Source organism: Phacochoerus africanus, chromosome 6 (genome assembly GCF_016906955.1).
Source record: "Phacochoerus africanus isolate WHEZ1 chromosome 6, ROS_Pafr_v1, whole genome shotgun sequence".
NCBI lineage: Eukaryota > Metazoa > Chordata > Mammalia > Artiodactyla > Suidae > Phacochoerus > Phacochoerus africanus.
This window is the reverse complement of record NC_062549.1, coordinates 83370690-83383532: the sequence shown is the minus strand read 5'-3', so window position 1 is coordinate 83383532 and position 12843 is coordinate 83370690. Positions and strand designations below refer to the sequence as shown.

General features: G+C 39.6%; 1 protein-coding gene across 1 annotated transcript in view; it reads right to left on the bottom strand.

Annotated features, from left to right (window-relative positions):
* Window positions 1-12843, bottom strand: part of ADCY10 (adenylate cyclase 10) — a 94255-nt gene that overhangs the window by 55045 nt on the left and 26367 nt on the right. The window contains exons 13-15 of the mRNA XM_047782975.1: window positions 8341-8494; window positions 4299-4491; window positions 3394-3480 (exon numbers count right to left, since the gene is read on the bottom strand). Of these exons, the coding sequence (XP_047638931.1) occupies window positions 3394-3480; window positions 4299-4491; window positions 8341-8494 (434 nt within the window). The remainder of the gene's footprint in view (window positions 1-3393; window positions 3481-4298; window positions 4492-8340; window positions 8495-12843) is intronic.

The following is a 12843-nucleotide window of genomic DNA, read 5'->3' as shown; positions in this document are numbered from 1 at the left end:
TGCTGTGGTTTGGGTTCCTGCTGTTGAGCAGGTTTGATCCCTGCCCCAGAATTTCTGCATGCTGCAGGTATGGTCAGAAAAACCAAAAACCAAAAAAAAAAAAAAAAAAGCAGTTTCTGTTGTGGCTCACATAACATATGAGCCAACATAGTGTCCACATGCGTAGATGCAGGTTCAATCCGTGGCTTCAGTCAGCGGGTTAAGGATCTGGCATTGCTGAAAGCTGTGTTGTAGGTTGCACATATGGCTTGGAACTGGCATTGCTGTGGCTGTGGTATAGGTCTGCAGCTGCTGCTCAGATTTGACCCCTAGTCCAAGAACTTCCATATGACATAAGTGTAGCCATAAACAACAACAACAACAAAAACTATGGGGCAGATGTAAATGTGAGTTTTAGTTGTAGGATGGCCTTATCAGTGAATTATTTGTGAACTGAGAAGAATAAAGCAAGTACAAAAAAACCCACATGAATTCAATGGTACATCATTGGCCCCAACTCCTTCACATTTAAAATGAAGAGACTGAATCGAGTCCTCTCTGATGTGAATAAAAGCCATCACGTACGCTGAATCTACTATGTTTCCAGCACTGTGTGATGCACTTTCATAAATTAACTCATTTAACCTTCATAACATTGACAGGAGGTGGTATATTGAACCTATTTACTGAGAAAATTTAGGCACAGAGAGGTTAAGTCATTTGCTGAAGGTCATACAGATAGTTAAATGATCTAAGGAGTTCCCTGGTGGTCTAATGGTTAGGACTCAGCACTTTCACCACTGCAGCCTGGGTTCAATTCCTGGTCTGGGAATTGAGATCCCACATCAAGCCACAGCATGCTATGGCCAATAAGTAAATAAATAAAAAATTGATAGTAAATGACCCCAAAGATTGTGGTCACAGCACTGAGTCTAAGCACAACTTTGGTCATGGCTTCCAACTATATTGTGGATTGGAACCAACTGTGAGGTTTCAAAACAAAAACAAACACCTAAACAGATTTCTAGGCCCAAAGCACGCCCTCTCTTTTTTTTTCTGGCCACACCTTGCATGTGGAAGTTTCCAGGTCAGGGACCAAATAAATCAGTGGATCCTTAACCTGCTGCGGCACAAGAGAACTAACTCCCTTATAAATTTGGGGTAGAACAATAAATACATATATTTTAAGAAGCTTCCTGGATACTTGTGTTGGAAATAGTTCAAAGCCTGACATTTAGAAACTGCTGATATAGCCTTGCTTATTTGCCTGCAGTAGAGAAGAGTACAATGTCACAAACTTGAATTGTTTATTATGTGCCAGACACTCTGCAGGTCAATAGTGATGCAAAAATGAGTAAGAGTCATGTTGCAACAGAAGAAAGGCTGGGGGAAAAATGTAATTGTAATGTATACATGTAAGGATAACCTGACCCCCTTGCTGTACAGTGGGAAAATAAAAAAAAAATGAGTAAGAGGCTCCCTCTCCTTAAGAAGCTCACAATCTTCTGAGGGAGAGAGACACACATATACATAACAAACTGCAATACAGTATGATAAATATAAGAAATATGCTCAAAGTGTTACAGAAGCGCAATGGAAGAGGAGTTAGTCATGCATTGTGATTTTGGAGGAGCTCTCACCAAAGAGGTGACACTGAAGGATGAGCAGCATTTTTCTAGGTTAAAAAAAAAAAAGGGAGTTCCCCTCGTGGCGCAGTGGTTAACAAATCCGACTAGGAACCATGAGGTTGCAGGTTCGGTCCCTGCCCTTGCTAAGTGGGTTAACGATCCGGTGTTGCCGTGAGCTGTGGTGTAGGTTGCAGACGCAGCTCAGATCCCGAGTTGCTGTGGCTCTGGCGTAGGCTGGTGGCTATGGCTCCGATTAGACCCCTAGCCTGGGAACCTCCATATGCCGTGGGAGTGGCCCAAGAAATAGCAAAAAAAGAAAAAAAAAAAAAAGCCTTTGAGTTCTCTTGTGGCACAGTGGGTTAAGGATCCAGCGTTGCTGTTGCAATGGCTTTGGTCTTTGCTGTGGTGTGGGTTTGATCCCTGGCCCAGGAACTTCCACATGCCATGGTGTGGCCAAAAAAGGTCATTTGGCTTTTATCTCATTAGCATTAATTATCTGGATAGTATAAAGCATGACTTGGAGCAACTTTCATATATTCTGGCAGTAATGTGGAAGATGAATTAGAGATGAAAGGTATGAGGCACAGAGATTAGTTGAAAAGCTATGGAAATATTCCAGTAAGGGAAAGAGCCTAAACTACAGTGGGGAACAGAGGTAGACATAACAGCAGCTGAGTAAATGTAGCAGATGTAGCAATTGGTAAGGAAGGGAGCAAAGATGCATGAATGAATGATGGGTGAATGAATTTGCTATTAACTAAATCAAGGGTCAGAATGAGGAAGATAGGGCACTGGAATAGGAAAAAAAATGAATTTAGGTACTGAACTGAGTATGAGCCACGTATCCCAGTGGAATATACAGATGGTCCTTGGAAATATGGTTCTGGTGCTTATAAAAGAGTTGGAGAACGGAATATAAATTTGGTGATCACCAATATTTAAAAGACAGTCATGGGGTTACACAGAGACAAAGAGATAACATTGGTTGTTTCTGATGAAAGAGGCATTATTCTAACTTTTTTTTACACATCATCTAGTCATTTTAAACCTTAGAACCCTGGGAGTTCCTGTCATGGCACATTGGTTAACAAATCTGACTAGGAACCATGAGGTTGCGGATTTGATCCCTGGCCTTGCTCAGTGGGTTAAGGATCTGGCGTTGCCGTGAGCTGTGGTGTGGGTCGCAGATGTGGCTCGGGATCCAGCGTTGCTGTGGCTCTGGTGTAGGCCGGCGGCTACAGCTCCAATTAGACCCCTAGCCTGGGAACCTCCATATGCTGCGGGAGCAGCTCAAGAAAAAGGCAAAAAGACTAAATAAATAAATAAACAAACCTTAGAACTCTGTAAGCTAGGTTCCATTATGTCCTCATTTTATAGGATATAAAACAAAAGCTTTGGCAGGTTGAGTCACTTGATCAAGGTTACCAAGGGAGCAAGTGATAGGCCTAAGGGTTCAAACCTTGGTAGTCTGACTGCAGAGCCCACATATATAGCCAGTTTGGTAGAATGCATTTCATATAGAGGGAGAAAAAAAAGGGAATGGTTTTAAGGAGAGGGTCAACTCCTAGGAATAATGTTAAAGGACTCTTTCCAAGTACAGCTAAATTCTGGACAGACTCTTAGCTAGAGGTTTAGAAGGATGGAGGAAAATGAAACACTTTAGGTTAAAGCTTTCACATATTTTAGAGCTTCTTGCCCATTGGAGTCTGAATCCTTGGGGTCAACCGCTTTGTGGAAAGATGCCCAGTTTTTCCCTCCCCGTTACTTGACCCAAAGATGCTCTTACTTGCTCCAAGATCTTCATAAACAATGTTTCCAAGTGCTTTTGCTTTCTCGTGGTGCTCATCTTGGAAACCTCCCGTGAAATAGGAAACTGTATAAAGAATTATGAGAATACTAAGTACTGGAAAATAACAAAGGGAACTACTAGTTGTATGACTCTGGGCAAATCACTTTCCTGTTCTGTGCCTTAAAATCCTCATGTGTTAGATAATGCATAACATTCCTTTCAGCTCTAATACTCTGTGTCATTGAATCTATTAGATACAGGAAAGAACAGGTCACACTCTTGTCTTTGCATTGGCAGTCCCCATCGGAGTGACTCTGTGCCCTGGGCCAGCTAGTACAGGTCAGCTATGATGCGAAGGTGGGAACAAAAATGAAATCAGGGAGTTCCCGTTGTGGCGCAGTGGTTAGCGAATCCGACTAGGAACCATGAGGTTGCGGGTTCGATCCCTGCCCTTGCTCAGTGGGTTAACGATCCGGCGTTGCCGTGAGCTGTGGTGTAGGTTGCAGACGCGGCTCGGATCCCGCGTTGCTGTGGCTCTGGCGTAGGCCGGTGGCTACAGCTCCGTTTCGACCCCTGGCCTGGGAACCTCCATATGCCGAGGGAGCAGCCCAAGAAATAGCAACAACAACAACGACAAAAAAAAAAAAAAAAAAAAAATGAAATCAGCAGATGGCTATTTGGGTTTTCTTGAGTATGAATTTCTGGATATCTCCAATATATCCTAGGAAAGGGGGTGCTCATTCAAGGATGACTGGGAGCCATTTCCTTACCATGCGGATGCTCCAGATGAGAAAAGCAAAAGATAATAAAGGCCCCAAAGATGCAAAGCTATAAAGCATCAGGGAGGAGTGGCCGTGCCTGACCCATCACTATTTCTTGAAAAAGTCTAATGTGCTAGTTACCTGCACATGGAAAATGTCATTAAGAAGACAATGGAACTTTTCATCCAACAGTGACTTGACTTTATTTTGAAGGTTGGTCTGTCGTTCTTTATAATGTTTGCAAGTATCCAGACCTAGTACATTAGCCATGAGTATCTGGATGGTATAAAAATTTTGATGGAAGCTGATCTTAGTCAATGCAATAGCAATAGTCCTGTTTATAAGAAAGCCAGGAATCAGAGAGAGTTTTTAAATATATTTTTTGAAAACAGTAAAGGTTGAAGGAAAGCTCTGACTCTTCATATATTCAACTGTAATGACAGATTTCCCAAGTTATCTAGAAGCTGCTTTTTACTTGTGCTTTGGATACAGTCCCTTACTCTACTGTGTTCCTGAGTGCTGAAAATTTAACCTAGCTGTCCCCTTTTTTTCAGTCCTACCACCACTGCCTTGGTTCAGGCCCCCATGCTCTCACCTATACTACTATCACCACATACTATTACCCCTGCCCAGAGCCATGACTCTGAATACATAATTTTTACACAAGCCTGAGGTGTCCAGATAGTTGCAAATCTTCTCTTCTATTTTAACATTTTTCGGTGGTTCCCACTGCCTACAGGATTAAGTCTAGACTCCTTTATATGATATATAAGGCTTTCCAAGGCCTCATTGCCATTTCTTGCCACTCTCTGCCCAGCAATGTACCCTCTACCAACAAACCAGTGAGAGTTCCCTGCACACCCAGCTCTTTGTTCCCTCCATGCCTTTGCTTAGGTCAGCCTGGAGTGTTACCACTTCTCACAGTCCCTCCTCACTCCTTGTTTCCTGTTCATTTATAAATCTCAGCTCAGGAGTAGTCTCCTGGAAATCTTCTCTGACCTCCCCAGGTTGGGTTACATACTTCTCTTTCTCTTAGCTTTTACAATACTCTTTGGGATGCTTCTATCATTGTCCTTACCACAGTCCATTTCCACTGTTCTTGCTCTCTCTCCTGTTCTTTTGTGAGAGCTCCTTAGGGCAAGGATCAAATCTTATTATCTTCAAGACTTTGGAACTTGTTATAGATTGATTTATGCCCACCTCCTGCAAATTCACTTGCTGGTCTTAGCACTCAGTACCTTATTTGGGAATAGGGTCGCTGCAGATGTAGTAGGCAAGTTAAGATGAGGTCAGGAGTTCCTGTCGTGGATGCAGTGGTTAACGAATCCGACTAGGAACCATGAGGTTGCGGGTTCGGTCCCTGCCCTTGCTCAGTGGGTTAACGATCCGGCGTTGCCGTGAGCTGTGGTGTAGGTTACAGACGCGGCTCAGGTCCCACGTTGCTGTGGCTCTGGCGTAGGCCGGCAGCTACAGCTCCAATTTGACCCCTAGCCTGGGAACCTCCATATGCTGTGGGAGCGGCCCAAGAAATGGCAAAAAGACAAAAAAAAAAAAAAAGATGAGGTCATACTGGAATAAGGTGGGCCCCTAATCCACTATGACTGTATCTTTATAAGGAGGAGAAATGTGGGCCCAGGAACATACACGGAGAACATCATGTGAAGATGGAGGCAGAGATTGGGGTGATGCTTCTGCAAGCCAATGAGCACCCATGATTGCCAGCAAGCCACTAGAAGCTAGAAAAGAGGCACAGAACAGACCATCCCTCTTAGCTTTCAGAAGGAACCAACTTGGCGACACTTGGATCTTGGACTTCTACCCTTTTGTAAATGGAGACAGTATACTTCTGTTGGTTAAGCCACCTAGTTTGTGCTACTTTGTTACGGTAGCTCTAGCAAACTAATACAGCACTTACTTCCTGGAACACAGCAGGTACTCAGTAAGTGACGGAACATGAAAGGAGGGATAAATTAGGAGTTTGGGATTAACACATACACACTACTATCTACATAGTAGTAAACCAATAAGGACCTACTGTATAGCACAGGGAATGCTACTTAATATTCTCTAATAACCTATATGGGAAAAGAATCTGAAAAAGAATGGATACATGTACATATTTATAACTAAATCACTTTGCTGTACACCTGAAACTAAATCAACACTAAATCAAGTACTCTCCTATAAAACTTTTTTATTTTGTTTCAATTTAAAAAATTATAGTTAATTTACAATGTTCTGTCAATTTCTACTGTACATCAAAGTGAGCAGTTATACATATATGTATATACATTCTTTTTCTCATATTATCTTCTATTATGCAATAAAACTTTTTTAAAGTGATGAAATAAATGAATAAATGAACGTCTTCTGGTTATTTGAATTATCCCCTCAGCCACATTAAAGATAATTAAAAACTGGAATTCCTGTTGTGGCTCAGTGGTTAATGAATCCGACTAGGAACCATAAGGTTGTGGATTCAATCCCTGGCCTTGCTCAGTGGGTTAAGGATCCAGCATTGCCATGAGCTGTGGTGTAGGTTGCAGAAGTGGCTCGGATCTGGCGTTACTGTGGCTGTGGTGTAGGCTGGCGGCTACAGCTCTGATTAGATCCCTAGCCTGGGAACCTCCATATGCCACGGGTATGGCCCTAGAAAAAGACAAAAAAAAAGACTAAATAAATAAATCAGTAAATAAAGATAATTAAAAACTAGGCTTTCTCAGCCCTGACATTAAAAAAGAGTAGAAACACAGCTAAAAAGGATATTAAATTCATAAGAAATTTCCCCTTAAAGCCTTAACGTTAGATGGTGTACGGATGTGAGACATCACTACCATTGTCTTGGTCATCATTACTGTACTGAATACTATACTGTCCACCTCCATGAGATAGGCTGTCCCAATGACAGCCCTCATGATATTCCGTATATGAAGAGAGGTCAACAGCATAACATAAGTACACTAGTTCTGCCTTCAAAGGAAAATCTGGAGGCCTTTCATTCTCTAACCACACTGTCAGGGCTAAATGATCTGAACTAGTGATTCCCTGTTGGCAATATGGATAAACTTACATGTTCAGTCTGCAAACCCAATCTAGCCTTGTTCTCAACAACTATATTAGGTGTTCTCAAACTGTCTGTACATTAGGAAACTTTAAAATATCGATATCTAAGCCCCTCTTGGTATTAAATCAGGATCTCAAGGGGTCAGCCTAGTTCCTCATTTTCTCAGTTCAATATGTTTATCATTAATTATTTATTTAGCACAAGAGGCATAACACCTAATAACAACTGAGAGATTATGATACTACTCAGCCATAAAAAAGGAGTGAAATAATGTCATTTTCAGCAACATGGATGGAACTAGAAATCCTCATACTAAGTGAAATAATCAGAAAGAGAAAGACAGGAGTTCTCATCATGGCCCAGTGGAAATGAATCTGACTATTATCCATGAGGATGCAGATTCGATCCCTGGCCTTGCTCAGTGGGTTTAAGGATCCAGTGTCACCTTGAGCTATGTTGTAGGCCGCAGATGTGACTCGGATCTGACTTTGCTGTGGCTATGACCTAGGCCAGAGGCTACAGCTCTGATTCTACCCCTAGCCTGGGAACCTCCATATGCCTTAGAAGCAGTCCTAAAAAGACCAAAAAAAAAAAAAAAGAGAGAGAGAGAGAGAGAGAAAGACAAACATCATATGATATCACTTATATCTGGAATCTAATAAAATGTCACAAATGAACCTATCTACAGAAAAGAAACAAACTCAAGGACATGGAAAACAGAGTTGTGGTTGCCAAAAGGAAGGGGGAGGGAGTGAGATGGACTGGGAGTTTGGGGTTGGTAGATGCAAACTATTGCATTTGGAGTGGAAAAGCAATGAGGTCCTGCTGTATAGCACAGGGAACTGTATCCAATCACTTGTAATGGAACATGATGGAAGATAATGTGAGAAAAACAATGTATTTATATGATAAATGGGTTACTTTGCTGTACAGCAGATACTGACAGAACATTATAAATCAACTATAATACAATTTTTTTAAAAGAAAAAAGAGATTATGGATAGTTTATATAAGGCAATTTAAAAAAATGAGAGGAGCAATTAAAATAATGAAACTTTTCAGGATGTCAAGATTCCCTGGACTCACACACACAAAAAATGGTCATTGCAAGACACTCACCTGTGGTTCTCACCTTGGGCCAGGTACTCAATTTCCACAAGTATCTGGCTTTTTCCATATCCCGGTAATCCTTCATACATCAGGACTCGGCTGCAGTTAGACATCAAATATTCCTTCATAGTACACATGAAGTATTTGATCTCCTTATCACGTCCTGTTATTTTTATTTTTTAAAAAGGGAGCAAACCCAATCAACATAAAATAATCTAGAGATTTAAAAAAGCACAGAGTGATACCGCTTCTAAGAATAACTTTGGCATTCCCATGGCATTGTTCATGGAGTTTCTTGAGGTCCTGTGCACTTCAAAATTAAAAAAAAAAAACCTTTCTCTACAACTTTCCAGTTAACAATATGGTTTGACAGGTTTTTTTTTTTTTAATTCCCACAAACTGTGGGGGAAAGTATTTTTATAATGCTCATTATGATGTCCATTTAATTTTACTGCACAAAACTAAGATTTGCTTAGGGTACACAACCAGGAATTAAACCAGAGCTATTTGACCCTATTGCTTGTTTTCTTTTCCTTTTTCATTTTTTCTATGGCACACTAGAGGTAACTACAGACTATCACATTATAAAATGAATTTATTTTTATTTATTTATTATTATATACAATGATTTTTTTCCATTATAGCTGGTTTACAGTGTTCTGTCAATTTTCTACTGTACAGCATGGTGACCCAGTCACACATACATGTATAGATTCTTTTTTCTCACATTATCATGCTCCAACATAAGTGACTAGATACAACTCCCAGTGCTACACAGCAGGATCTCATTGCTTATCCACTCCAAAGGCAACAGTCTGCATCTATTAACCCCAAGTTCCCAATTCATCCTGAGGAACTTATTAAAGTTAGGGTTCCCATGCTGAACAATATGGATAAAATATTTTTATTTATGATTCTGTTAAGGACACTTGCTCTTTGTAAATGAGAAATTATACTTAACTCAGAGCTACTAGAAGCATTATCCGTGACAAGAAAATACAATTTGCTTAAAAAAACTCATATATCAATTAATTTGATCATAAGAACCTAAATCCTTAGTAAAAACAGTTTTTTTCTGATTATAAAACTAACACATGCTCACTGTAGAAAACATAGAAAACTAAAAAAGAAGAAAATAAAAGTCTTCTTGGATTACTACCCTATTCCCTTATTTTTCTAATGTGCTTTTTTAAATGTGTGTAACAGGGTGCCAGACTGAAATCTGAAACTCAGCCTATAATCTTTGAAACCTGGATGAAGAGGAAGGAAGTGGCAGAACTGTAATTTCTGTGGAGAGTTGGAAACTTGGAGACCAAGTTAGGGCTGACTGTTCCTTCTTTGCTGGATAGGTCACTGTGGCGGACCTTTTTCTTTTCTTTTCTTTTTTAAATCTATTGATAGAGTAAATACATACCTAGGTGCTATCTAAAGTCTACTGAAAACCAAGACCACCACCCTAAGTTCAGATGTTTCATACAAAGAAGATAAGTGTTTACTTGGTAATGTAAATTTCTGGGTAAGATTTAGTAAGAACTACTCTCTGGACTGTTTTGCTTCTTTAGTGCAAAACATTCCCTTTCTGAGAAAATGCATTTGAATTTCAGTTTTGTGATACATGATTTTCTTCTTTGCCCTAAAGCTTAAGAGGAACTCAGAAGATAAAGCACAGAAGGCTGCATAGCACAATCTTCTAATTTTTTGTGTTCTATTTATATAGAACACATGTAGGTAATATGGATTATCTTTTTAGCTAGATTCTAAAATGAGGTTAACTTAACTTGACTTAAAGTGCTTGTTTCTATTTAATCAGGAGTTTCCTGTGAGGCGCTGGTTAAGGATCCAGCGTTGCCAAAGTTGTGATGCAGGTCACAACTCTGGTACGGGTTTGATCCCTGGCCCAGGACCTTCCCCATGCTGCAGGTGCAACAACAAAAAAAAAACAAACAAACCAAAAACCCCCAAAACAAGGCCTAATAACTGAGGCTGTTGTATGTATTTTTGATCCTAAAAAAAAGCACATTTTGGTCATTAAAGTTTGTTTTTATTAAATTAAAAATTTTTATTATTCTGGTCGATTTACAAGGCTGTCAATTTATGCTGTACAGCAAAGTGACTCTTTTTCTCATATTCTCTTCCATCATATTCTATCACACGTGATTGGATATTGTTCCCTGAGCTATACAGCAGGACCCCATTGCTTATCCATTCTAAATGTAATAGTTTGCATCTACTAACCCCGAACTCCCTGTCCATCCCTCTCCCTCCCCTACCCAGTTGGCAACCACAAATCTGTTCTCCATGTCTGTGAGTCTGTTTCAGTTCAGTAGATAGGTTCATCTGTGCCATATTTTAGATTCCACATTTAAGTGACATCATATGGTATTTGTCTGACTCACTTCACTTATGAAGTATGAGAATCTCTAGTTGCATCCATGTTGCTACAAATGGCATTATTTTGTTCTTTTTTATTCCACTGTGTATATGTACCACATCTTTTTAATCCATTCATCCGTCAGTGGACATTTAGGTTGTTTCCATGTCTTGGCTATTGTGAATAGTGCTGCAGTGAACAGAGGGGTGCACATATCTTTTTCAATGAAAGTTCTGTTTGGATAAATGACCAGGAGTAGGAGCTTGCTGATAGTTCTGTATTTGGTTTTCTGAAGAACAACCATACTGTTTTCCACAGTGGTTGTACCAATTTACTTTCACATCAACAGTGTGGGAGAGTTCCCTTTTCTCCGCACCCTCTCCAGCATTTATTATTTGTAGTCTTATTAATAATAGCCATTCTGGTACCTCATTGTAGTTTTGGTTTGCATTTGTCTAATAATTAGTGATGTTGAGCATTTTTTTCATGTGCCTGTTGGCCATCTCTATGTCTTCTTTAGAGAAATGTCTATTTAGGTCTTCTGCCAATTTTTCAATTGGGTTGTATGAGTTGCTTATATATATTGGAGATTAAGCCATTGTTGGTTGCACCATTTGCAACTATTTTCTCCCATTCTGGAGGTTGTCTTTTCACTTTTTTATGGTTTTCTTTGCTATGCAAAAGCTTGTAAGTTTGATTAGGTACCATTGGTTTATTTTTGTTTTTATTTCTATTGCCTTGGGAGGCTGACCAAAGAAAATATTTGTATGGTTGATGTCAGAGAATGTTTTGGCTATGTTCTCTTCTAGGGGTTATATGGTATCTTATGTTTAAGTCTTTAAGTCATTTTATTTTTGTGCAAGGTATGAGCGTGTGTTCTAGTTTCACTGATTTACATGCAGGTTGTCCATTTTTCCCAGAACCACTTGTTGAAGAGACCATCTTTTTCCCATTTTATATTCTTGCCTCCTTTGTCAAAGATTAATTGACCATAGATATCTGGGTTTATTTCTGGGCTCTCTATTCTGTTCCATTGGTCTGTATGTCTATTTTTGTACCAGTACCACACTGTCTTGATTACTGTAGTTTTGTAATATTCTCTCAAGTCTGGGAGAGTTATGCCTCCTGCTTGTTTTGTTTCTTTGTTTGTTTTTTCCCTCAGGATTGCTCTGGCAATTCTGGGTCTTTCATGGTTCCATATAAATTTTTAGATTGTTTGTTCTACTTCTGTGGAAAATGTCATGGGTAATTTGATAGGGATTGCACAAATCTATAGATTGCTTTGGGTAGTATGGTGATTTTAATTATATTAATTCTTCCAATCCAGGAGCATGGGATATCTTTCCATTTCTTTGAATTCTAATTTCCTTGATTAAGGTTTTGTAGTTCTCATCATATAAGCCTTTCACCTCCTTGGTCAGGTTTATTCCTAGGTATTTAATTTTTGGTGGTGCGATTTTAAAAGGTGTTGCTTTTTATATTCCTTTTCTATTATTTCATTATTAGTGTACAGAAATGCAACCTATTTCTGAATGTTAATCTTGTATCCTGTTACTTTGCTGAATTCATCTATCAGTTCGAATAGTTTTTGTGTGGAGTCCTTAGGGTTATCTATATATAGTATCATGTCATCTACATAGAGTGACAATTTTACCTCTTCTCTTCCAATTTGGATATCTTTTATTTCCTTTGTTTGTCTGATTGCTGTGGCTAAGACTTCCAATATTATATTGAATAAAAGTGGTGAGAGTGGGCATCCTTATCTTGTCCCAGATTTTAGTAGGAAGGCTTTCAGCTTTTCTCCGTTGAGTAATTTTTTTTTTTTTTTTTTTTTTGTCTTTTTAGGGCTGCACCCACAGCATATGTACATTCCCAGGCTAAGGGTCAAATCGGAGCTGTAGCCGCTGATGTAGACCACAGCCATAGCAACGCCAGATCTGAGCCATGTCTGCAATCTATACCATAGCTCACAGCAACACCAGATCCTTAACACACTGGGTGAGGCCAGGGATCAAACCTGCATCCTCATGGATGCTAGTCAGATTTGTTTCCGTTGAGCTACAATGGGAACTACTCCACTGAGTATTATATTGGCTGTGGGTTTCATCTTAGCTTTGTTGTTGGTTAACAAATACAATTTC